General features: G+C 43.6%; 2 protein-coding genes across 5 annotated transcripts in view; one reads left to right on the forward strand and one right to left on the reverse strand.

The window, feature by feature from the left end:
• The window catches only part of LOC144071100 (uncharacterized), a 43,184-nt gene that overhangs the window by 634 nt on the left and 15,304 nt on the right, over positions 1 to 27,246 (reverse strand). The window contains exons 10-11 of one of the 3 annotated variants that reach the window (XR_013299550.1): positions 18,843 to 19,462; positions 11,491 to 11,606 (exon numbers count right to left, since the gene is read on the reverse strand). Coding sequence is in view for 1 of the 3 variants with exons in the window: in XM_077595918.1 (XP_077452044.1) it covers positions 11,592 to 11,606 (15 nt within the window). In the remaining 2 variants the exon portion in view is untranslated. Of the gene's footprint in view, positions 1 to 11,340; positions 11,607 to 18,842; positions 19,463 to 27,246 lie in introns of those variants that run through there. The other 2 variants (XR_013299549.1, XM_077595918.1) reach the window with 2 other exon arrangements.
• prickle1a (prickle homolog 1a) lies at positions 253 to 27,190 on the forward strand. Of its 2 annotated transcripts, none has more exons than XM_077595915.1 (8): positions 253 to 514; positions 19,600 to 19,816; positions 21,242 to 21,355; positions 23,006 to 23,143; positions 23,692 to 23,895; positions 24,009 to 24,195; positions 24,264 to 25,127; positions 25,223 to 27,190. In XM_077595915.1, exons 2-8 carry the CDS (start codon positions 19,622 to 19,624, stop codon positions 26,080 to 26,082), a joined length of 2,562 nt encoding a protein of 853 aa, XP_077452041.1. In that variant the 5' UTR covers positions 253 to 514; positions 19,600 to 19,621; the 3' UTR covers positions 26,083 to 27,190. The 2 variants fall into 2 exon arrangements, with proteins under 2 accessions (XP_077452041.1, XP_077452042.1); XM_077595916.1 differs by lacking the exon at positions 253 to 514 and adding an exon at positions 14,378 to 14,601.

Genomic DNA, 27,246 nt, shown 5'->3' on the forward strand with positions numbered 1-27,246 from the left:
CCCCAATAAGAAAAATAATAATTTAATAATGTTAAACCGTCCCAAACACCCCATCAACTTTGTGCTGTGTATAAATGGCACCCATGTTTTCCTTTAAACCCCCCATTGCTCAAATATAGTCAACTGCCAGCAAATGTTTGGCTCCTTCTCTCTGGGATAGGTGTGGGAGTCGGGTGGGTAGGACCAAAAAGGGGGGGGGGGGTCTTCAAGCAGTTTTTAAGCCAATCGGCGGGGAGTGGCCCATACACACACTCTCTCTCGGTCCGAATGTCAACGCATTGGCTCAGTGTGTGTGTAAGGCAGCGTGTGTCGCTCGAGTGCGGGAGATGTTGTGACAGCGCCATCGGTCTTGGAGGGTCCGGATGGGGCTTCTCCTCTCTAAACCAACCACTTTTTTGTTTTGTTTTTTGGATGGGACACTTTGTCATCGCACTCTCATGAGACGCGGCGTGGATCGCTTTGCGGGAATATCGACCTGGGATACTCGTGTTTGTCGCCGCTGATCGCTACTCGGGTGAGTTGACTTTGGAAAAAAATGCTGTTTTTGTGTGAAAGAGACAATGGCGCAATTTTTTGAAAAGTGCGGGTTAGTTAGGAGGAGACGCGTTTTACTTTGTGTGCGCTTCGGGGAAGGAAAATGAGTTGGGAGGGGAAGGGGGGCGAATTGGGTGGATTGGAACTGGCGGACCCCCGCTCACGAATGCCCCCACGGACGGAGCTCCAGATGTATGGACTCAGCTGTCGCCTGTCACTTGGGTGACAACTGCTCCGACGGGTTTTGAGCGCTGATCTGGGTGGGTGAGCGTTAAAAAAGAGGCTAGTTGAGTGGGTGAGTTAGTTAGTTAGTTAGTTAGGGAGTTAGTTGTGTCGTTCAGTTTGGGATTTTATAAAATGGGCCGGTGGACTTTTTGGGAATGTAAAATATGTGCTCAAGGGTTGATTTTTTTACATTTTGGGTGCCATTGATGGGTTAGAAGTCCAATTCAGTGGGACTGGGAGGGTTAGCAGTTTCCCAGTTCAAATGGATTGGACGTCAAATAGTGATAAGTGCATTTTAATTCTTTGTCTACTGTTGAAAATGGAACTGAAAGAGTTAATCATCAAAATAATTGAATCAAATTCTCAGTTTTTTTTCTAATGAATCATCATTAAGAAAGTCATGTATTTTAAGTGTATATATAAAGTATTTGTCTTTATTCGCTAATTTAAAATTTAATTGATATCCACCAACAGTTAAACAATAAAAAAATATAATGCGTGAAAATTGAAATTAATAAACATAAATATTGATTTGAAATACTAAAACTGCCCTACCACATCCCTGTCCAACCTACCTTCCCCCGCTTATTCTTCTGTTAACAGAAATAAAGGAATAAATAAAGCAATTTAGTTCGAGTATTGCAACATATTCTATAAATATTCAAGTGGCCAATAGGATTCTTGACTAAATATGACACTGCATTCATTAGAACTGTATTTAAATACAAATATTATGACTTATTTTATGAATAACCTGACCTGATTGGTTCTATGAAATCATGTGACTCGCCTGTCCAAAAATGGTCCAATTCCCACCGCCATATAAAAAAAAAATCTTACTAATAAATTGCCATTTTCATCATAATAATAAACACATTGTCAACAGTGTCAATCAAAAGTGAGCAATCTCCTGTTTTCATTGGCTGTCATCGGACCGTGCAGGTGCCCCGAAAAAACTGCCGGGTTTCTAATCCAACAAAATTCTGCTCTCGCGTCACCCACAAAGAATGTTGACAAAAAAAAAAAAAACTTTTTTTGTAATGAAGAGTGCGGTAAACCTCATTAAAGCAGCACACATAGCAAAAAGTCCAGCAAGCTCGGTTGCCATGGTCACGGGTTGATGATGTCATCGGGCCCCAGGACTCTCGGGGGCCCGGGACGAGGTGTTTGTTTTGGGGGTTATCCGAGGTAGGAGTGGAAGTTTTCTTTAATAAGCGGAGCGTGATTATGGAACGCATTGTTTCGCTTTTTGGAGACATTTCCATTTTTTTTTTTTTCTCTTCGTGCCAGTTCCCGACAAAAATGTGAACAAACGTACAAAGGAGGAAGAAAACGTAGGAACGAGGGGATGGTGTCCCCTAGTGGTCACACGTGGGAGGTTGTCTTGAACTATCAGCAACCCTAATAAAAAACACACGAGACTAGAGCTTGTATTTAGCACCCAATTTGCAGTACACTTAGCATCAAACTATTTTCCCAAATTAGAATGAATGTGGCTGTGGATACTTTTAAAAAGATATTTATAGAGCCAAAGTAGCACCGAGGGAATTAAAGGGTCCATTAATAGAAACAAAGTGACCTATAGTTCGCAAAAAACATTTCTAAACTGCCACACTACTTTAAAAATAAACCATATTCTTGACAGGCTGAAGACAAACACGTCACTTCAAATTCCTCAGATTTTAATGTTATTGTACGATAAAAAAATTAAAGAATGTTAAAGTAAAGATGGAAATTAGCCATCGGCTACATATCCACATATTAATGTTCATCAACATGAATATATTTTTGTTCATTAATATATAAATGAACCAAACTCAATAATGCTAACTATTGTAGCCATATGTAGTCTTTATAGGAAAAATGAATGTAATAGTTAAGCTAGTTTGCATTGCAAATCCGCGACCTATTTTCCAAAAATAAGCGTTATTTTGCCTAGTAAGGAAAATATGAAGAAATAGAATGCTGCAATTAATGTTAGACTTATTGAGTTTCATTTATCTAATAAGAGAGAACATATATTAATGAACATATACAGTCATACCTCTACTTCAATATTTCGTAAGCAGAGCAGTACTTTATATGTAAAGTCTGTAATCCGTTCCCTGGTCCTCAAAAAACTACCAACTCAACCCTTTAAATTTTGTAAGAAAGATGTAAGAAACAGTCAAAAAATGAAAAAAAAAAATAAGAACATTATTTGTTAATGTAATTAAATGAATAACAAGCATGCAAAAACTTGTTCTATTCGTGCAGTAGTACAGTACAGTAAGGAAGAAGCTAACGTTAGCTTACGGACACATCTAAAAAACTTAAAATAATGTATTCAAAGAAACTCGGCATTAAATACAGATTTTAAAAAAGTCTCTTCAAATTGCTTTTTAGTACAAAAAGGCCATGCCAAGGAGTCGTCACTTTTAATGCTTCCTTTTGCTTCAATTAGCGTAGCGATGCTCGCTAGTGACTAACGGATACAGGAAATGCATTTACATTCAGAGGGATTTTGTGACCTGAAAATTTAATACCGAGAGGCATTCGTAAGTAGAGGTACGACTGCATATGAATATATGTAAGATTGTAACTGAAGGCTAATTATTATTAGCCTATTAGCCTAGCCGTGGAGTTTTGTGGACTTTTGTCAGAGATGTTTGCATGTCTGGACAACACGTCATTCTCCTTTTGTTTTATTTTCCGATAAACTTCAACCGGGAAAAGTCAATAAACAACTTGAGTTGAGCACTCAGCCTCTTTTGGGAAGAATTATTCCCTCGTCTGCCAAACCGCGACGCGTTCTGAAGTTCCCTGCCAGCATCTGGCGCTCGTATTTCAAATTATTGCCCGCGAATTAAGACAAAAAAAAGCCCGCGTCTCCAACAAAGTTGACGTAACGCTGTACGCGGTTATCGGGGGAGAGAACATTTGGTGCGGTGATGTTTAGAAGGCTTGTCGGATAAATGTTTAGCACGTGTGGCTAAGGACGTGTTAGCGTTGAGGATCTGGGGCGAAGCTGGTAGGTCTGCTTTTAGTCGCAGCGCCTTGTAAGGAAGGCGGCTTCCACGCTTGGACGGCAAATTCGCGCAAACAACGGCAGATGTAAACACGCCGGCGTGTGTTTGGCTTGAGATTGGACGCCGAGCCAGGGTCCGTGGACTGGCAGAGCGGTCCCGTGTACCCATAAATTGCTTTCAAGACAAACATTGGGGCAGCCATTTATACCTCCGGCCTGTGAGCAAGTGTTCGAGGGGTGCAAGAGAGCAGAAGCTGAGTGCTAAAGTAGAAAATGATGCTTCTCAAAGTGGTGTCAGGAGGGCTGGAGATTCCAATTCATTCATTTTCTGAACTGTTTATCCTCACTAGGGTCACGGGGGGTGCTGGAGCCTATCTCAGTGGACTTTGGGCATGAGGCAGGTGGCCAGCCAATCGCAGGGCACGAGGAGACAAACAACCTTTCACTTTTATACTCACACCTAGGGGCAATTTAGTGTCCAATCGGCCTAAAATGCATGTTTTTTTGGAATGTGGAAGGAAACCGGAGTACCCAGAGAAAACCTACAAAATAAAATTTTAAAAAAAATCAGCTAATAGTATTATTGCTAATGCTATTTTTTAATTACTTTTTTGGCTAACTGGAAAAATATGAATCATTTGAGTGGTTAGCATGTTGGGCTCACAGTTCTGGGGTCGCGGGTTCGATCCCAGAAAAAAAAAAATCACCTAATAGCATTATTGTTAATGCTAATTAAAAAAAAAAATCACCCAATAATATTATTGTTAATGCGATTTTTTTTTTACTTTTTGGCTAACCGCAAAAATATTAATCATTTGAGTGGTTAGCTTGTCGGCCTCACAGTTCTGGGCTCGATCCCAGGTGGGCCCTCGTGGTATGGAGTTTGCATGTTCTTCCAAACTTGTGTGGGTTTTCTCCAAGTACTCTGGTTTCCACCCACTTCCCAAAAACATGCATGCTAGGCTAAGCTAGCTACTTGAAAACTCTAAATTGCCAAACCCTAGCTATGATTGGTTGTTTGTGTCATTTTGCCCTGCGATTGGCATGGCCGATGGTTCAGGATGTTCCTTGCCAGGTGCCTGAAGTCAGCTAGGATAGGCTCCAGCACCCCCTACGACCCTTGTGAGGATAAGCGATTCAGAAAATGAATGAATGGGTGTCCTCTATCCAACTTTTACATACGAACGTGAGCGTTTTGAGGGTGTTTTTTTGAGTTTTGAGTTATGAACGGCTTCCTAAAAAAAGAACATTAATAGACTGACAGAATTTTTTACTACTATTTTGGGGAAAATAATCCTCATTAACACCCTATCAACATTTCAGAGAACATAAACATTCACATTAAAGGTATAAGCCACGTAGTGTTTACATTTTTGGGTTCGGAGCAGGTGGAATTCAAACCAGCGGGGTTCTTTTGGAAGAACTGAAACTTAAAGGCAGTCTAATCCGCGGTCAGTGGCTTGGAGGACTCCGGCCTGGCGGCTCCGTTGCGGGCCGGCCGCGGTCAGACGCCGGCTTTTTTCCGCCACGTGCCAAACTTGAGTCGTTGCCGAGTAAAAGTTTTTAGTGCTTTAGCCCTAGCAGCCAATTGGCTAACGCGCAATAATGTTAGGAACGTTTATCGCCGTCGAGTTTGTCTACTTTAACACAACTGAAACTACTGTCCATCATAATGGCCGATACGATGAACTGTTAGTATATAAGGCACAGGTGTCAAAGTGGCGGCCCGGGGGCCAAATGTGGTCCGCCGCATCATTTTGTGTGGCCCGGGAAAGTAAATCATGTGTGCCGACTTTCTGTTTTAGGATCAAATTCAAATGAAGAGTATAGATGTATATTACATTTCCTGATTTGCCCCCTTTTAAATCAATAATTGAAAAATTTCAATGCATTTTTTTCTTTGTGTTTTTAGTTCAAAAATCATTTTGTAAAATCTCAAAATATATAAGAATATTTTCTGTTTTCCACTTTAATGTGGAACATAATGATTAAAAGAGATTTACCCTTACTAAGAAAAAAAGCTCAAATAAACATTGTTTTAGATCTGTGGCTTAAAAACTGGACTGGCCGCCATCCCGCAAAATAAACATTTACTAAAGACGCCTTTTCACAAATAATACATATATTTGTTGTATTTAAGGTCGCCGGTTTACTTAGAATTTTTTTTTTTAAAGTTGTTTTAACCTGTATTTTGGGGCTGAAAGGTAAAAATTTGAATTATTTCTTTGAAAGTCTTTTCTCAACAAACGTGAGGAGTTAAACAAATACTGTATCCCCCACCACCCCAAAAAAAAAAAATCTTGGCACAACAGGGGATTGGGTCAAAGCCTTCCGGACCCCCGTCCTGAAAATATGCAAAAGACTGGGAGCCAAACAGTGTGGTCCCGAGCCCTTCCGGTGGGCTTTTCTTTCCCCTCGATCCCCTAAGCGGCTGGCGGTGGCGTCGTGGCAGGGGTGGAGTCACCGGGCCGGGGGCGATAAGGGAGGGGAAAAGGTCGGCGGGGCTTAATCGTGGACCGACAACAAAGTGACGTCTCTTTTTTAAGCCCACAATAATTTAGTAATACTTCTTATCTTGTGCAACAAAAGAGCGCTTTGCCAAAATAAACGTGCGCTCAAAATAGCACAGAGCAACACAAAGCAATGTTTTCTTAAGATATACAAATGAAATATTAATCATAATTTTCAGTATACTTCTTTTCCACATCACATCAAGTATTAAAAACAGTAAAATGTCATTGATTGACAAAAAAATATACATTGAGAATGATTTACACAATTGTCTCATAACATTGCATGAAGTTTGGGCAATTTAATCTTCAACCAGCTAGCCTAGCCTAGCATGCATGTTTTTGGAATGTGGGAAGAAACTGGAGTACCCAGAAAAAACCCACACAAACCCAGGGAGAGCATTCAAACTCCACGCAGAAAGGCCCAGACTTGGGATCGAACCCACGACTCCAGAACTGTGAGGCGGACACGCTAACTACTGAAATGATTAATATTTTTCCGGTTAGCCAAAAAAGTAAAGAAGTAAAAAAAAAAAAACATCATTAACAATAATACTATTATGTGATTTTTTTATTTGGGGGATCGAACCCGCGGCCCCAGAACTCTGAGGCGGACAAGCTAACCACTTAAATTATTCATATTTTTCCGGTTAGCCAAAAAAGTAATTAAAAAACTGCATTAACAATAATACTATTAGGTGATTTTTGGGGGGGGGAATCGAACCCGCGACTCAGAACTGCGAGGCGGACACGCAAATCACTCAAAATATTAATATTTTCTGGTTAGCCAAAAAAGTAAAAACGTTTTTAAAAGAGCATTAACAATAATACTATTAGGTGATTTTTAATTTTTTTTAATTCATTTTGTAGGTTTTCTTTGGGGACTCTAGTTTCCTCCCACATTCCAAAAACATGCATTTTAGGCTAACTAATTAGACCCTTAAATTGCTCTGCCGGACCGCCTAATTCCAATTCCGTTTTTTTTTTTTAAATCTTTGGAGCACTTTTTGTAGAATGTGGGCAGGGCATCTGACTGCGTTTGCCCGGACATGCGGTCAGTGTGACCAAGTCAGCCGTTTGCTTTCAAAGCGGCACTCTTTGTGTTTGCTCCGCACGCGACGTCTTCCCGCGATGGGCCGGCCTTCCCCAGGAAAAACAAACAACGGCTCACCACTTCCATGTGCATTTGTTTGATTTACAGTCACAGTCCACCATTTTTCAAACTCGTTCCCGGCAATAAATGGAGCTCGACTATTGGAAAGTCGCCATGACGTGACCCCAAAAGTGAACGACGATTGACCTCCAATGGTGGGCTCCCCCAAAATAACAGACTTTGATGGAGTGCCCAGTGGGCTTGCTATCTTTTCTACTAGAAGAATGATAAGACAGTCAGTTGTGTCCGTTTTTCCATTTCCGCATCTAACAAACACACACACACACACACACACACACACACAGAAAGACATTAATGACCTCACGGCTGGAAGATTACAGAAGGTCTCGTGAGAACTTGAAACCAGATCTCGGTAAAGATCCAAAGGCTCGGGTCATATTTCTTCGGGGTCGTGAATTGTTTTATTCTTACAATTCATTTGACATAAACAGAAGCGTAAGAGTTCCTAATTGAGTTTGAGTTTGATTTATTAAATCAGGGACAGAACATATTAATGAACATATTCATATTCATGTTAATGAACATATATATAGCGTATTTACTCGCATATAAGCCTTTTTTTGTCGGACAAAAAAGACTGAATCGAGGGTATGGCTTATATGCGCATAAAAACATGACATGCCAAAAAACATGTTAATGAGCATATATATGTACCGTATTTACTCGCATGTAAGCCGCTTTTGTCAGACAAAAAAAAAATGATGAGTGAATCAATGGTACGGCTTATATGCGCATAAAAACATAAAATACCAAAACCCATCATGTTAATTAGCATATATATATACCGTATTTACTTGCATATAAGCCGCTTTTGTCGGACAAAAAAATGATGACTGAATTGAGGGTATGGCTTATATGCACATAAAAACATGACATGCCAAAAAACATCATGTTAATATATACACACCATATTTACTGGCATATAAGCCGTTTTTGACGAAAAAAAAAAAAAGACGACAGAATCGAGGGGTACGGCTTATATGTGCATAAAAACACGACATGCAAAACAAACTGCAAATTGGTAGGTGCTTCCAGGCACAACAGCTAAGGTAATTGGCTAAATGGAAGAGAATTGCACAGTCGCCTCTAGAGCCAGCTCTTGTTGATTTGTTGGAAATTATTTTTAACTCATTTTTGCAGCTTTGTGATGGAAAATGTTGTAAACATGGTCAGCCTGGTGTCTATCTAGCCTGCCTTTAGCCCCCCAAATCCACTTGGATGGGCTCCAGACTCCTGCTACGTTGAGATGGCACCGCAAATACGTACATTTTGGCACTTGCCTTCCGTTTTAACCACGGCTCCCTTACAGCCTTTTCCCATCAGTAAAAATTGGACAGAACACCACCCGAATCGAGCTTTGTTTTCCCCGTCCTTACTTCCGTCTCCACACGATGTTTCTGTCAACGTAATTGACGATGAGGGCAAGCAAGTCGGGTTTGAACCAAAGTCCGTTTCCTTCCCTGTGTGCAGCGGCACTGAAGCATGTGCTTAATTAGAACACTTAAAAACCAAAAAAAAAAAAAACGAGCAAGCGCTTTCTCCAGGAATGTTAATCATTAGTGGGATCCCGACTGAGAAACCCTTAACTGTTACGGACCCTCGTTGGATTCCCCGCACTAAAAAAAAAAAAACATGCGTCCCGATGATGTCTTGACTCCGCCCGGGGTGTGATTGGTCGCCGTGTGCCAGATGTGCGACGACTTGACTTTTCTTCAACTACGTACAAACTACTTGCTGCTGATCGTGAACATCTCCACACTTTTCCGGGGAGACCACACATGACAGGGTTCCCCCCTTGGCTCATCCCGCGTTTTTGTCAACGCGGGTGCGCGGTTTCAGAGCCGGCAGACGGCCACGGGCTTTTGTTGAGTTATAGCAGGGGTGTCAGACTCGGATTGGTTCGCGGGCCGGTTTAACGTCAACTTGATTTCACGTGGGCCGGACCATTTTAGATATAATATTTAGATTTTTTTAATTTATAAATGGATTAAAAGAACTGGATTTAAAGCCCTGAATATTCCGTTTTTTTATAGATCTAAAACAATGTTTATTTGAGCTTTTTTTCTTAGTAAGGGAAAATCTCTTAATCAATTTCAAAAGGAAACCAAATTTTTCTTTATGTTCCATATCAAAGTAGAAAACAGAAAATATTTTTATATATTTTTAGATTTTGCAAGATGATTTTTGACCTAAAAACATGCATACATACACACCTATATATATATACACATATATATATATATACATATACATATATATATATATACATATACATATACACATATATATATATACATATACATATACACATATATATATATACATATACATATATATATATATATATATATATATATATATATATATATGCATACATACACACATATATATAAGAACATATATACATAAATACACATAGATGTACATGCATGTATACGGTAGGTCTTAACACTCAGCCATTTGTTTTGTTAAAGAGCCTGACAGCTGAATGGAGTTATCTTTCTTAATTTCGTTTGTTGGAGAGCAAATCAGTTGATTCAACAGCATCAAGTAATAATTAGGATCTTACATTTTCTCGCCAATCAATTCTCCCAAAAAACGTATTTACAGTCCAATCCTGACTATCCACTGGGCCTAAAAAAATGGCCATGTTTTGACTCTCCATTCATTATTGCGGCAGCGCAAAACTAAAATCTTTTCTCCACACTATGTAAGTTAAGTCTTCCCCCTGGGAGACACTTTCCCGAGAAAAACAATAACGTTATTTATCCAGAGTTCTAACGAATCCACCTCACTCAAAAAAAGTTAGCGGGAATGGAGGAATCAGCCGCGTGCGACGCGTCGCAGTGAAACAGTAAAAGACGGGGTTACGCCGGGGTTACGGGGCTAACGAGCCTCCAGTCTGACCCGAGTTTGCCGGCCGCAAAGCAGCTAAGTCAATATCAAGACGCCGGCCGGCCGGCCACTCACGGCAGTTGACCTTTTCCTCCCTCTTCCGAGGCGTAAAAAGAATTGTTGTTACAGTAGCGCGATGGTCCTTTACGGGCCTTTATAACCGTGGCTTTTGTCGGGGCCTGTGTCCTGCTAATACCCGTGGCGGCCTCATTTAAACCCGGAGAATGGCTACTTTTTCTAGAAGGTGGCGGCCTGGCACACAAGCCAGAAGGCATTCTTCGGCGTGCTTCTTCAATGAAAGCCCGTTAAAGACTGACCTTCCCTTTGCCCCTCCGCCGGCCCGGATTTACGACACGGGTCGGGGACTTTCATTGGGTTCCTCTGAATGTTAGGCTTGAACTCTTGTCGCGGTTCCGTCTCTGGGATTTTGCCGTCCGGGATGTGTTTGGACCGGATAAGAATGCGGTTTTATCGCCGGGCGATGGTCATCGTTTCCTTTGGTCCTGTCATTGTCGGGGCATGCTGGTCGTTGGCTAGCTGGCCGCTAGCTTTTGGAGTTTTTTTAACGCTAGTGAGAAGGTGCAGACCAGGTGTGAGGTGGCGTTCAGGTCATTTTGTGGCTATGACCGGGGAAAAAGGCCGTAAAGCCCGCAGGCCGTGTATTTATTGGTCATCTGGTGCTCTCAAGAGGTCACGGGTCAGGGATGCCTGACTTTATATGATTCAACGGTCTGAGGTGAACCTTGAACTGTGTCCGCACCTCTGACAATGGCGACGTAGCTTAGCGTGACAATCGGAGTGCTCCGTGGACGCTAGATGTGGAAACCGGGGCTCGGACTAAGTGGCCGTCAAGAGGATTTGATCTGGGGGTGCAATTCCGGACCGTAAAACTTGGTTGGAAATGTTGCGCTTGGGAGGAAATATAACCTGGAACGCAGTTTTGCCTCATCTTCCATTTTAATTTCTAGTTATTTATGCACAACAAGCAGATTTGGGGTCAAAATACACCATTGAAACAGCAGCTAATGGCTAGCATGAAGTTTGATGGTTACCATTGAAGCAACAACAAAAAAACTATAGCTAAACACAAACATTGCAGGAAAGCAAACATACAATATAGTATATAATAATATAACAATACTCACGGCTATTGTATGGATCTTCTTTGTCCTCCACAACGATTGATACATTACTGTGGAGCTGCAATTCCAGTATACGTTTACAGTCTAGGTACACCGTACATAGTTTACATCTTGTGGTCCTACCAGAAGATCAAGACGCAAAAAATAATGAGCCTCACAATGTATGCTGAAAAAAGTGATTTAAATTAAAAATATTATTACATTTTTAATGAGACATTCACTAATTGCTGCAGTTCTCATTTTTCAATTCATCGATTCATTCGTACTTGCAGATTTAAAGAAGACAAATATCATAAATCTTGACTCGTTCTCACCTTTAATATTGATGTCCAAGTAGTCAAAATCGATAACCTAGTCATAATCTGTCCAATCCTATGTTTTCTTTGTCCTAACAGAACTTTAATGACTTAAAAAGGTACCTTGTCAGACTCCGTATTAAAAATACCTTGAGATACGAGCTTAATGCGTTCCTAGACCCAATTCACTCGTATCTCAAATACATTTTTTCCGATATAAAAAGAACTAAATACAAATGAATCCTTTCCCACCCTCTGGAAAAAACAGTCTCGTAAATCAGGGCAAAAATTTGCTCAGAATTTCTCGTATGTTGGGACACTCGCATGTCAAGGTACTAGCGGCTAGCATGGTGGTTGTTTCCTCCGAGTTTAGCATGTGATTGGAGGACGGATGCCGTGCTGCCCTGCCCCTTAAAGACGTGCTAATGGAGCAGGGTGCTGAGTCTTTGAGAAAAGGACAAAAGCTTGGAGGTTTGGCGTGAAAGGCTAGCTTGTCTTGCCTGGCCTTGGCTGCTACAATGGCTTTGTATCGCGAGGACGTGCGCCGCCATTTTTACCAATCAGATCTGACTATTAGCATGTTATTCCATTAGCTATGGGCAATATACATTAGTAATCCCTCGAACATTGTGGTTAATGTAGACCAAACATGGCCGTGATAATTGAAAAATCGCAAAGAAGTGAATTTGCGATCAACGAGGGAAGACTTTACCTCCATTTTGTTGCCGTCGGCATGTCAATTTCAAATGGAGGGGCTCCACTGCGCAAAGAAATAAAAGTGACATAAAACCCGGGAAGAATGGGACTTTACAATCTCCATTTAAATTCTAACAATTGAACGCAAAGCCGTCAACTTTTTTCACCGCTTGTTTTGCGGCTGACGCCAAGTCGAGACCCGGCGTCCTCCCCGCAAAAATAAACAGCTTCTAAAACTTAAACAAAGCTCCTTTACTCGTTAAATACAAACCCCGCTAACTTAGTCAAAATCCCAAGATTGTTTTCTTTTATAATCCTGACGCAGTTCAAGCCTTCAAATCTATTGGTTTCCCAAAGAAAACACTTTTTGCATACCTGTCAACCTCTTCCAATAACTGCCCTTATAAATGATTATGATTCCCTTTACAAACCCCCAAAAAACCTTACAAACACCGTACGACTCGTACAGTGTTTGTAAGGTTTTTGGGGGGTTTGTAATCATTTATAAGAGCAGTTATCGGCAGAGGTTGACGGGTATGTTTTTGGTCGACGCAATTGACAAAGCGCGATGCCAAAAAAGGTGCGAGTGTCCAAAGATGGACTGGAAGTGGTCACTTTTGTTTTCTGAGGCAACAGGAAAAGCCTCATGTTGTGACATTCCTACAGAGTTGAAGGAGAGGCAGAGGTCAGCTGAAAACTCCCTGGGGAGTTTCACTGGATGGCCAGGTATGTACAGTCACAGGCTTTACTAAATCTGCTAAGTCTGCATCCCTAGTGCCTCTGGATGCAGTAAAATACACCAAGAGATTGGTACACTGTAATTTTTTTTATACAGTGGTACCTCGAGATACGAGCTTGATTCGTTCCGGGACTGAGCTTGTATGTTGATTTACCTGTAACTCAAATCTTTCCCATAGAAATGAACTAAAAACAAATTAATTTGTTCCAAACCTCTGAAAAAACATCAAAAACAGGTTATTGGATTGGAAAAACATTTTTATTTGTTCTAATTCGCCATCTATTAACAACGTAACAAATAACTAGTGGTTTAATACTACTAAAATGTGTTTAATAATACTAAAATTAGATGGATTTTGCGGAGGGGAGAGAGACTTTTTGCACGGCAACACGCTCGTAACATAACAAACACATTTAAATGAACTTGGATGACGATGCAGACACACTCAAAAATAAGTTTAATCTAACCTTACACTAAACTTAATTGTAATTTTGTTTGATATTTTGGTACCTTTCTTCTCCCTTGGATCTATTGGCCCCGCCTCCACCCTGACTTTCAGATGCAACGTATCGAGGGTTGTTTGCTTTTGTCTTCCCTTCAAAACATTCCCAAAATGATGCACACAAATGTCCTCACAATAGGATAGCGCACCACCACTTGCCAACGAGAAGTAGTATGTACTCCTCTCGTATTAGCGATCGAGCTCCGCCATTCGCACTGACTAATGGGGAAAAAAACCCACATAAGTACACCTTTAAACTAGCGAGATAACTTGTCCCGGATTACTCAACTGCTAAATCAAATAGCAACTCCCTATTTCTTTTCATTCATTTTCTGAACCGCTTATCCTCACAAGGGTGCTGGAGCCGACCCCACCCAACTACGGGCCCCACGTGGGCGACACCCTCATCTTTAAAATGATATAGCATTAAAGGGAACCCACTGCGGGTCGTGTGGGGGGGGGGGAAAGGAGGTGCTGTGTCAGGACCTTTTTCGCACTTCCTTCTATCGACTGACATTTAGGGACCCGAGTTTGAAGCACAAGAGGAGGGTTGAGCCCAGGCGTCATCCCGCATTGCCCCTCCGTGAGTGGCTGCTCTGGGGCCAAGGGGGCCGGGCCGAGGTTAACGGGGGTTGGATATGGGGAAGTAGGAGAGGAGAGACGAGGGAAAGGCATGCCCATCTGCTCACGCTCCTCCACACACGCCTCTCCAACACCTCCGGTCCTGGTGACACGGTGCGAGGACGGTGCCGGGCGACTGGCCTGAGTCTCCAGGATTACGTGTAGCGAGTAGCGAGTATGGAACGGAGGAATCGTAGAAGAAACTAGGACAGACAGCCGCTAAGATCCCTTTCGTCTCTGGAGATCCGGCCTCGTCCGAGGTAAGAACGGCGGGGAAATTAGACGGCCGTGTCCTCTCGGGAGATTCGAGTCTCGCTGGCGGTGGCCACGGGAACAGGAAAAGCATCATTAAGGGGGTGGGGAAGAACCGATCCAGTTTTTTTTTTTTTTAAGTGGTGGAGCAACTTTGGAGGTCAGGTCGAAGCCCCTGAAAGCTTCTAAGTGACGGCGGCATGTGTCTTCATTGGGCCTGTCCACGATACGCAGGTGGTCCCTCTGGTGGGTCTGACACTCCCATCCATTTGGTCTTGGAAAAACAGGGCGCTGACCACGAAAAGGCTCAGACCAAACACTCTGTCTGGTCCCGTGGTCATGCCGTTTTGAATTGTTATTCTGGAATGTTAAGCTACACACCAGGCTGGACTTCTCTTTCAATTTGGTTTTCACAAACTCAACTGGTCAGACAGAAACGCAGATTTGTCCACGGTCAAGCTCTGGTGGCAAACAGAAATGTTGAACTTTTTTTGCATTGCCGAGCCAAATTAAACACGGCGAGTTGGATTCAAACTGACTGAGAACACTGTGCTGGCTTATGCGCTTGTCCGCCGGGCGTCCTCGCTGAGCATAGACAGCGATTGAGAGCAGAGGGCGCTTAGTTTTCCGGCGCAGATCTCCGGAAGCTTGTTAAGCCAACGCTCGGGTGTCTGGAGCTCGGAGGATGTGGATTCAGAGTGTTGCCAAATGCTGCAAAATGCCAGGAGCCACTCGGTTATTGCTTCGTCACCCAGCGATTTGAGGGCCGCAAAGTCATAAATGACACACGGGGAAAATAACACATGATGCGGCCAAGCGCTGAATGGATGTTTTGTTCCGCGTCAATCGCTATTGTCATGATTTCTGCCTGAGTTTGACTTTGATTGAATAAGAGACAGCACATATTAATTAACATATTCATGTTACTGAACATTCATTCATTTATCCTCACTTTGGGGGGGTGCTGGAGCCTATCCCAGCTGCCTTCGGCATGAGGCGGGGATGACTCCCTGAATTGGTGACCAGCCAATCGCAGGGCACAAGTAAACAAACAACCATTCACAGTCATACCTAGGGGCAATTTAAAGTGCTAAATTAGCTTAGCATGCATGTCTTCGGAATGTGGGAGGTAACCGGAGTACCCGGAGAAAACCCACGCAGGCGTAGGGAGCACATGCAAACTCCACACAGGTGGACCGGCCTTGATTTGAACGCAGAACCTCCAATGTGAGGCCGACGCGCTAACCACTCATCCACCGAGCCACCCTAAACATATTCATATTCATGTAAATATGTAAGATTGTAGCCAAGGACTAATTTTCATCTTTTTTTTTTAATCTTGCGCAGGTTGAAAATACAGATTCAAATCGCTCAATTAACGCTACTTCACTTATCGAAAATTCACTATTTTGCGATTCTTTTCTGCTATTATTATTATTTACTTCAATGCTGAGTCCTATATATATATATATATATATATATATATATATATAGGGTTGTGATGGGAATTTGTTAGTCTATCAGCATTAAGATGATTGGCCAAGATTTTACCCAGATTGAACCCATTTAGCTTTTTGATCAAAAACTTAAAATACCCATTTTTTTCCCGATGCCCGCTTTAGGCCAATCAATCGGCTAGTATGCGAGTTTGGAGCTTCCAAAGCCATGTTAACAAGCACCTATACAAAGTTGAGGGGCTGTTAACATTCAGGGCTGCAGGGGTCTGGCTAGCGTGGGCGGAGCGCGGGGCTTCCAAAGGGGGGGTTGGGACGGAGGTGCGGCCGTTGGGGATGGTCTGAGGGAGTTGAAAAACTAACGACGCAAAACATAGACCCCTTGTTCGCCGAGGAGGAGGGACATTTTAAATGGCAACGCGAGGGATGAGTCAGCGGGTTGGCAAGTCCACCTGAGCACGGCCCAGTTAGCTGGCTCACCGCTTCTGTCATTCAAGGAAGCGTCGAAAACTCGAGGGAGAGGAAATGACAACTAATGGAAAAAAATTAGCATGCCAGCAGATGTGCCGGTATGAGAAACTTGACTAACGCCAGACACCAAACATCCTGTCTTGCCATTTGAAGTCCCGGCCAGACATTCCTGCCATTCAGGTTTGCGTCTGTTAAGAAACAATCCGAGGTCCGGAAGAAAAGCACGGACAGTCCGGCGTTGGTTAGCCGGCTCGGATCTGGCGTCTGCCTTTCCGTGGCTTATTTGGATCTCATTTGCAAGTCAATGGAGGTGAGGCGAACAGGGGATTGTCTCGCTTACATTCTTTGAGGACAGGTTATCTGCCTTTATAAGTGTCATGTATTGAGATCCCAAAGGGGGGAAAGTGAGATAAGCGCTTGACGGAACAAGCCGCTAGCAGATTCCTCAACAAAGCCACCATTGTTCGGGACATCGGGGATGATTAATGGGAGGTGTCATAAAGCCAAGGTGCCTGACTTGACATTTTGCGCTACAAAGAAGTGGCAGAAACACAACAGGGACGGGTCTCGGCAGAGAGCGGACCTCCACTAGAGATAGATTTGAACCCTTAGCTCGGCAAGTAGGATAGCGATGCGGTTATCAAAGCCAAATGAGCAAGAAAACGTATTTGAACTCAACTCCGCAGATCCTTCCTCCCATCAACTGTCAGGCTCTTTAACAAAACAAACGGCTGAGTGTTAAGACCTACCGTATGTATACATGTACATCTATGTGTATGTATGTATATATATATATATGTTTATATACAGGTATGTGTGTGTATGTGTATGTATATATATATATATGTGTGTATGTCTGTATGCATATGTATGTATGTGTATATATATACATATTTCAGCGACATGCTTATTTATATTTATTCATGTATTTATTATATTTATTAACGTACTTATTACCTATTTATGTCTAAAATGCATTTCCTATATCTCACCCTCTTGCTACTGTCACAACGAAATTTCCTGAATACGGGATGAATAAAGTTATCCAATACAATACAATACAATACAATCCAACTCAATCGAGTATATTATTACAAGATCCTGCCGTCTTGGCTTCATCCACCGACAGAAAAAATGTTAGGACCTGAAAACCTTTTTGGTAGCGCTTTGCTAACATGTATCTGACACTTATCAGTCAGGGTTAGCCTACTGCTGATGGCCTTTGACTGGCAGGACTGATACAAATGTCAGTCCACAGGTAGGGTTATTTTGAAATGCCTAATCTGGAGGGTTGCAATCTCAAAAACAGTCGCAGGGGAAAAAATATCGATATATAATACAGACATTTACGGCTATTGCTAGATGTTATTCCAAATCTTCAGGCTTTTTTGTCTGGTTTTGATAGTTCTCTCTCTCGCTAGCCTTGGGTGGCCTTGCCAAGGTCTGGTAAGGAGTGGCAAGTATGTGGGTGTTGGGGTGTCAAGGGTCCAGGCTGTTGGATGATGGCCGATCTTTCGTTTGATCTCAGTTAGAGCTTATTGGTCTTTGAAGAATGGTCGCAACTGGTCATGCATTTTTTTTTCATCTTGTGTGAGCACCAAATAAAACTCAATCAAAGACTGCTTTTACATTGAAGACAATGCTCACTTTTGGTTGCGATTGTTCAGTCATTCATTGATTTTCTGAGCCGTTTTATCCTCACTAGGGTCGCAGGGGGGTACTGGAGCCTATCCCGACTGACTGGGGGACACCCTGAATCGGTGGCCAGCCAATCGCGGTGCACGAGGAGACAAAGGACAACCAATCATAGCTGGGGTTGGGAAATTTAGTGTCCAATCAGCCTACAATGCATGTTTTTGGAATGTGGGAGGAAACGGGAGTACCCAGAAAAAAACCCGCGTAGGCCCAGGGAGACCATGCAAACCCCACACAGGTGGACCGAGCTGGATTTGAACCCAGGACCCCAGAGCTGTGAGGCCGCTGGGCTTACCAATCAAGCCGCGTGGCCGCCCTGATTGCGATTGTAATTAAAAAATACCTTTAGTATTGTAGATTACACTATGAGAGAATAGCGTTTGCAATAAAATAGGGCAACCATTTACAGGTGACTAAAGATGGAAATTAGCCCTCGGCTACAATCTTACATATTTGCATATTTATGTTCAAGTTATAAATATTATTGATTAATATGTGCTGTCCCCTATTAAATAAATCAAACTCAAACTCGATGCGGTCAGGTTTAAAGATTGTCACTCCACATTTGATACCAGGAACATTTCAATAACAAGCAAAACAGAAAAGAAACTTCAATGACTGATTCATACCTGATCTTTTGCTCATTTCTGCCAAGCCGGCAGTCTAGCCGGCGTTCCAAAAATAGCGTGCAAGGCCACCCCGTAGAGTAAAGTGTTTGATCTACGCTCCAGATTTTCCTTCTGTGACATTGTCCTAATCCATCCAGCCTTTTTTCCTTTTTTTTTGCTTCACCTGTCTGCCATTTCTGTGTCCGTTGGCGAGATGAAAGGACAGATCAGACGGTGGCTGCAGCAGGTTGGAAAACAAACAGCTACAAGCAAAAAAAGGGGGGAGAATCTGGTCTTGTGGACATTCCCCATATGGTGGCCTTGTTCCATTGTCAGGTCGGTGTTTGGATAGACCCCAGGCTCAACTGATCCAGTCAGCGTGGGTCACTTGTGGCGTTCTCTCTTGAGAAGTAGAAGGACACATGGCCGGTGGCTAGTTCTCAGTAGGGTATGGTACGGGGGTAAAGACGATAGTGGGTAGATTGCAGAAAATAGTTGGGTACGAATCCAAAAATCTGTCAAAACCTTGAACTGGGCCACGGGAAGATCCTCGTCATTACAAAACTGAAAACTGATTAAGTCGAGTGGGATGTCCAGAGGTGGTCCTAGTTAGAATCCATCCAAAAATGTCAGTCTTTGTCCTGCAATGGACGACAATGAAACTGTCAATCGAGTACTGAAGCAAAGAATGAAATGCAAAAAAAGCTTTCCGAGATGCCATCGAATGTTTTGTCAAAATAAATCTGTGACGTAACGAAAGTAATTTTCTCCTTCCAAGGTCTACTGAAAAAGATCGTCTGATGAGCCTGGCAGGTGCAACGGTGGCAACGTCGGTGGCGGGATTCCAAGGCAGGGGGCGCCAGAGAGACTTGATCATGGAGCAGAAAGTTAGCAAAATGACGTCGGGGTTTCAGAGAAGTTCCACTTCGGACGACGACTCCGGATGCGCGCTGGAGGAGTATGCCTGGGTGCCGCCTGGCCTTCGCCCTGAGCAAGTGAGTTCTTGGGAAAATCTGTCGTTGTCTCGTTGCCGTTTTCTAACTGGATCATACTTAAACCACCAAAAAGCGTAAAAGTAGATCGAGTTCGAGCCCGATTTAGTTTTTCGAGCTTCACTGCTACTCAGTTTTTGCTGGTCAAGTCTGCTTGGGATTATCAGAGATCCGTTTGGAGAACTTGGTTTGCTCGGGAACTTTTTAACTGATGTTGTAGGGTCCTAAAACCATGAAAAACCACCAAAAAGCATAAAAGTAGATAGAATTCAAGGCTGATTTCATTTTTGCGAGCTTCACTGCTAATCAGTTTTTGCTGGTCAAGTCTGCTTGTGATGATCAGAGATCCGTTTGGAAGACTTGGTTTGCTTGGGAACTTTTCAACTGATGTAGGGTCCTAAAACCATGAAAAACCACCAAAAAGCGTAAAAGTAGATAGAATTCAAGACCGATTTCATTTTTGCGAGCTTCACTGCTAAATAGTTTTTGCTGGTCAAGTCTGCTTGTGATTATCAGAGATCCGTTTGGAGAACTTGGTTTACTGCTAGCAGGATTGGGATTTTGTTTTTTTGTTTTTTTGAAGAGGGGGGTTAACATTTTAACAAGCCTTTTCCTCAACAGACGCAAGCAGGGAGGTTAGTCAAAGCCCGGAGGGCGGCCGACTTAATGTGGCACATTTCCTAAATCGGGCTGGAGTTTTTTCGCTCTTCTCCGAGTTCCTCTATCAAACGTCATCCCAATTTTACCATTCGACCACACGCAAATAAAGGGGGTGGGCACCCAGACGAGAAGACCTTCGCGGACCAGAGAGAAGTCCAAACATGTAGGGGCTTTTGTTTGGCCATACGTGGGTCAACTGTAATGTGTTTACTGCACTCATCGCCTTGAATTGTGTCTTACGGCTCATCGTTATGGTAAAGAAACACATAGTTGGCCATTCCCCGGCCCCCGGGGAGGGTAATAGCGGCGTGGAAATGTGCATAATTTACGGTGGGTTAGGGAGGCAATGTTGGGGTTGATTGTCACGGTAAATTGCGAATTCCCTCTTTAGACGGTCTGAGCTGCAGGAAGTCCTCAAAGACACAAGAGCAGCACGTCCCACCTCTTTATCTGGTGGGCTGTAATGACCACCGCGTCATAAAGTTTACTCTCCGAATGGTCAGCCGCAAAGGTCAAAGTGCCACGGTGACAGGCCGCTTTCTCTTGTACCTATAGTGACAAGCTCATGATGGTTTTAAAAAAGGGAACAACAAGAACCTGGTTTGACCTGTTGAACCTTGTGGACGTTTTTAGTGGGGATTTATGGAGAATATATTACTCGAGTATCACAGGGGGGGAAAAGACAACACTACATCAAGGTTACTTTTATGCATTGTATTTCAGGAAGAGGATACTTAGGAGGATTATTATATATGTATTTTTTTTTAGGTCCAGCAGTACTTCTCCTGCCTGCCAGAGGATAAGATTCCCTATGTCAACAGTCCAGGAGAAAAGTTGAGAATAAAGCAGCTACTCTACCAACTACCGCCACACGACAACGAGGTAAGCGGTCATCATCAACTGCAACTGTAGCGCAAACGGGATGGCAGAATAGTTTGTTTTGAATGACGATGTCATTGACATTGCCTGAACTGGGACAATACTGTTAAATATGCAGATGCCAGTTTAGTTTACAAAATCTTGCATCACAAAGCTCCTCCTCCACTGCAAGATTTTGTACCAAAATTCCAACACATCAACAAGGGCTGGTTCTAGAGGTGACTGTGTAGTTCCCTTCATACCTAGAAGTCAATAGCAATTAGCATATGTCAACTTCCGTCTCTGAACCTCTTGGCCATTCATCTTAAAGCCTGGCTGTTAGACCAACAAAATTGATGTCACAACGCTGTCTAAAATTGTGTGTTTGTCTAATATGGGTTCTCGTTTACCTTCAACCTACACAAGGGACTAAAGATGGAAATTAGCCCTCAGCTACAATCTTACCTATTGACATCTATATGTTCATTAACATGAACATCACATAGCTCCTCCTCCACTGCAAGATTGTGAACCAAAAAATTCCAACACGTCAACAAGGGCTGGCTCTAGAGGTGAATGTGTAGTTCCCTTCAAAAAGAATGCTAAATTAGCCAAAGAACCTTCTCTCTTCATACCTGGAACTCAATAACAATTGGCATAAGTCAACTCTGACCCTCTTGGCCAATCATCTTGAAGCCTGGCTGTTAGACCAACAAAATTGTGATCACAACGCTGTCTAAAACTGTGCTACTTGTGTGACATCACTTACACTCAAATTGCACAAGGCACTAAAGATGGAGCCCTCGGATACAATCTTACATATTTACATATATATATTCATTAACATGAATATAAATATGTTCAATAATATGTGCTGTCCCTTATTAAATAAATCAAACTCAAACTCATTGTCGTCATCTACAAGTGTTTGAAGATGGCTTTTTTTCCGTATAGATTTTTAGTGGCCACGCCTAACTAGAATTCAAGTTATGACTCAGTGTTCTTACGGGTTGATTCTGATTCAAAAACCACTTTCAGCGGAGTCAGTTCATCATAGTTTTGGACAAGTTTCCAATATGCGATACTTTAAAAATGGGCAACATCTAGCAGTATAGCAGTTTTTCAGTTCCCCCGTTGGCATCCCGGCCGACATCCCACAGTGAGATTGTCGCCAGGCCATCTTGTAGACAGATTGCAGTGTGGGCACAATACAACGTTTGACTGGATGCTTTTATGATGTTTGGCGGGACCCGGCCACGACCGCCGCCGTCATTTGGATTCCTGTCATAGCGTTAGCTTTTTACAAGGACGTCTCAGTGGGGGAGAGGGATGCCAATTGAAAGGAGCTTTATGTGCCGCCGCCGCCGCCACTGGCGAGGCACGGTGCAACCCACTCCACTGGCTCTCTCCTTTTGTTCCCTGGCTTCTCTATTTCCCAATAAACCGTGGTCCTCGTTTGCGTAAAAGTCCGCTTTGGTCCTTGTTAAGTCTTTGGGAACGATCGAGAGGGCTTGTTGTAAAAATCGGCTTGCCAATAAGGGTCGGTGGGTGGAGATACGGCATGTTGGGGGAACAAGAAAGGGCGAACTGGGGTCAAGAGTCGGATTGCCGTTGTTCGAAGTCAAAATTCACTGAATTTTTGGGGTCATTCAAGATGTTTTCATTCATTTCCAGATCCGTTACTGCCAGTCGCTCAGCGAGGAAGAGAAGAAGGAGCTCCATATGTTCAGTGTCCAGAGAAAAAGGGAAGCCTTGGGGCGGGGCCTGCCAAAACTGCTGCCTCGTAGTCGGGTCAACAGTATTTGTGAGCATGTACGTACCACATCAGATCTCCAAAGAATCCTGCAAACTTCATCTACCGTATTTTCTGCCATATTAGCCGCCTGCGGGTATAAGCTTTACTCATAAAAGTTCCTTAAAAAAAAAAATAATAAAAAAAATAAAAAAATAAAAATCGATCAAATTTTACAATTTCTCTCATATAACCCTACCCCTGATTCACAATTTTCACCACCATATTCATAGTTTTAATAGAAGTACAAATGTGTTACATTAAAGGGAAAATTGTGTTATGGGCTTTCTTGCATGTCTAATTTGTGCTCATATAAGCTGTACCTTCAATTCAGTCATCATTTTTCAAACGACAAATATGGCATATATGCCAGAAAATACGGTAATTCAATAGCAATGACTGACTATTCATTAAAAAAAAGATGGCATTTGCCTGGTAAGATCCATTGTGGTCTTCTCCGACCTTGCACTTGTAGTCTTTCTAGCTGAAATAAAAGCACTCAGATCGAGAGCTTATAAATATGCAGATGAGATCTTCAGAAGAACTAACTATGCTTCCACGTTTGCAGTGTACCGAGAGCGTCAATGGCGGAGAGATGGCAGTGTTTGCGGCCAGATCGGGTCCTGGAATGTGCTGGCATCCGGCATGCTTTTCCTGCTCCACGTGCAACGAACTGCTGGTGGATTTGATCTACTTCTTCCACAACGGGAAGATTCACTGCGGGCGGCACCACGCCGAACTTCTCAAACCTCGCTGCTCGGCCTGCGATGAGGTAAAAGCCAAACTCCGCAATTTTGCAAGTCCCTCCAGAAATTCTGGGAGGCAGGGATAATAACTAAAGAAACCAAGACCATTTTACAAGGACTGCACGTATTGGCTTTCCAGATCATTTTCGCCGACGAGTGCACGGAGGCCGAAGGCCGTCATTGGCACATGAAGCACTTTGCCTGTTTTGAATGCGAGACAATTCTGGGCGGGCAGCGCTACATCATGAAGGACGGACGACCCTATTGCTGTGGCTGCTTCGAGTCTCTGTACGCGGAGTACTGCGAAGCGTGCCGGCAACATATCGGTAAGACTGAATAACTCGGCCTACGATTTGCGATCAAGCCCCGACCGAACATATCCAATATTTCCCAGGTGTCGACAACGCCCAGATGACCTACGACGGCCTCCACTGGCACGCCACCGAGAGCTGTTTCAGCTGCGCCCAGTGTAAGAGCTCCCTGATTGGCTGCCCTTTCCTACCGCACCAGGGCCGCATCTACTGCTCCAAGGCCTGCAGTCTCGGGGAGGACGTGCAGGCCTCCGATTCTTCCGACTCGGCCTTCCAGTCGGCGCGTTCCCGCGAATCGCGGCGCAGCGTACGCGTGGGCAAGAGCAGCCGATCGGCCGACCAGTGCCGCCAGTCGCTACTTTTCTCGCCATCGGTCAACTACAAGTTTCCCGGATTTAGCGGGAACCCCGAAGACGCGACGGCCGACAAGCTGGGCCACCTGAACCTATCCGACGAGCATTTCTGGAGGGAGCGTGGGGAAGACGACGAGGCCCCCGAGGACCAAGGGGAAGAGTGGGCCGAGCACGAGGACTACATGACTCAATTGCTTTTGAAATTTGGCGAGAACGGGGTCTTCAGACAAGCCGGGGACACCAGACCCACCGATTTTTGGCTGGCGGAGAGAGACACCAAGACCAAGCAGGAGTCCTTCAAAGCCGGCGGCGGCGGCGCAGAAGAACGGGGCAGCCTAGCTAGCAAGAAGTACCAAGCGGATATGTACTGGGCCCAGTCCCAAGACGGGCTAGGAGACTCGGCATACGGTAGCCACCCGGGTCCGGCGAGCAGCAGGAAGATCCAAGAGCTTGAGCTGGACCACGGAGCTGGAGCTAGCATGGGGGACGAATCGCAGTGGTACAGTGGTTCTCTGGAGTGCATAGGCGACTTCAAGAAGAAGGATCTGAACGTCGGAGACTCCATGGATTCTCTGGCGCTCTCCAATATCACTGGTGAGAAGTAACCCAGCTCGCACCGTCATCTGGTGATGGTTTAACAACCAAGATTTGCGGCGGCGTTACTCTGAATGCCTTCTTCTCTTTTGCAGGGACCTCCGTGGACGGCGATGGTAAAGACAGACCCTTGGTCTACTCGGTGCAAGGTTTCCACGAGCTTGACGCAGAAGACTGCGAAAAGACGAGTAACATGGGAACCCTCAACTCCTCCATGTTACACAGGAGTACAAACTCACTCAAGAGCCTCGTCTCCGAGCAGGAAGTGGAGGAAAATGTGGCGGAAGAAGAGGCTGCGCGTCCTCCAGAAGAGGCCAGACCCAAATCCCGAGTCCCCACCCTTCGAAGGTCCCGTTCCCAAGCCAGGCAGCAGCAAGTGAAGTTCTCGGACGACGTGCTGGACCGCTACGGCGACCTTCAGGTGCGACAGCCCCCGATGAGCGAACGGACACGTCGCAAAGTTTTTCACTTTGAGGACCAGGTTGAAGAAAATCGCCCCGGGCGCAGCCATCACCACCACCACAAGAGGCGCCACAGCCGCAAGTCTCGCTCTGACAACGCTCTCAACCTTTTGCCAAAAGACAGGGTCCAAGCGGGGTACCAAATGGACCCAAGACGGAACACAGGTGGTTTGAGGGGAGGCCAGGGCTTCCGTGGACCCCCACCGGGAGGCAACGTGTCCGATTACAGGCTCCAGGGGTCCGCCACGGGTAGGTTCACGGATCTCTGTGGGGATTTCGACGACTGGTGCTCCACGTGTTCGTCTTCTTCGTCCGACTCTGAGGACGATGGCTTTTTCCTGGGTCAACCCATCCCGCAACCGAGACCATTTAGACACTACTACACCGAAGACTTGGCTAGCCCACATGGGGGCATATCCCCCCCTCCCTACGGTCTTCGGACTAAATCCAAGAAAAAGAAAGGGCACAAGGGGAAAAACTGCATCATTTCATAGGCTACATTTCTTAGCATCGGGTTCGGAAAATGAACGAATGACTGAATTGACATCCTCTGCAACCGTCGGCCATTTTGAATTTCCGAAAATGAACGAATGACTGAATTGACATCCTCTGCAACTGTCGGCCATTTTGAATTTCCGAAAATGAACGAATGACTGAATTGACATCCTCTGCAACCGTCGGCCATTTTGAATTTCCGAAAATGAACGAATGACTGAATTGACATCCTCTGCAACTGTCGGCCATTTTGAATTTCCGAAAATGAACGAATGACTGAATTGACATCCTCTGCAACTGCCAGCCATTTTGAATTTCCAAAAATGAACGAATGACTGAATTGACATCCTTTCCAACTGTCGGCCATTTTGAATTTCTGAAAATGAACGAATGACTGAATTGACGTCCTCTGCAACTGTCGGCCATTTTGAATTTCCGAAAATGAACGAATAACTGAATTGACATCCTCTGCAACGGTCGGCCATTTTGAATTTCCAAAAATCAACGAATGACTGAATTGACATCCTCTGCAACTGTCGGCCATTTTGAATTTCTGAAAATGAACGAATGACTGAATGGACATGCTCTGCAACTGTCGGCCATTTTGAATTTCCGAAAATGAACAAATGACTGAATTGACATCCTCTGCAACTGTCGGCCATTTTGAATTTCATGACAATAACACTGACTGCTACTAAAAGCTACTTGTTAGCATACGCTTCCGTGGCATTACAAACTGCTGGTAAATTTATTCAGCATTTCAGAGTCATGCATATTTATATAATAGAAAAAAAACACCAGTGGAATATTATATTAAATGTATATAATGTAGAGATGTGGCTATTTTTATACCCTTGGCTTAATGACATGCTTATCTAACCAAACAGCATTAACATTAAACTAACGGTAGTTTTTTTTCCCCCTCAACTAAAGTGCAACCCATTTTGATTTTATTGAAAGCAATGTAACTGGTTTGTGGAACTCTGACATAAAAAAAAACTGTTTCTTCAATTGGTGGTCATGTTTTATTGTAAGCCAACTATTATCTGTATAATTGTATAAACTGGAGTATAAGGTTAACATAATTGTAATAAAATAAAAAATCATTTCATGTCGCAATGTGTGTTTTTTGCAGCGGGGTGTCAAAAAATAAATAAAAATCC

The sequence above is a fragment of the Stigmatopora argus genome, chromosome 3, assembly GCF_051989625.1.
Source record: "Stigmatopora argus isolate UIUO_Sarg chromosome 3, RoL_Sarg_1.0, whole genome shotgun sequence".
Taxonomy (NCBI): domain Eukaryota; kingdom Metazoa; phylum Chordata; class Actinopteri; order Syngnathiformes; family Syngnathidae; genus Stigmatopora; species Stigmatopora argus.

What these genes read in the sequence shown, in the direction of transcription:
- prickle1a (XM_077595915.1), top strand. Translation starts at nt 19,622, where the DNA reads ATGAGCCTGGCAGGTGCAACGGTGGCAACGTCGGTGGCGGGATTCCAA. An exon ending in GCTGCTCGGCCTGCGATGAG is followed by an intron (nt 23,896 to 24,008) that starts GTAAAAGCCAAA and finishes TTGGCTTTCCAG; the next exon opens with ATCATTTTCGCCGACGAGTG. An exon ending in GGCGCTCTCCAATATCACTG is followed by an intron (nt 25,128 to 25,222) that starts GTGAGAAGTAAC and finishes TCTCTTTTGCAG; the next exon opens with GGACCTCCGTGGACGGCGAT.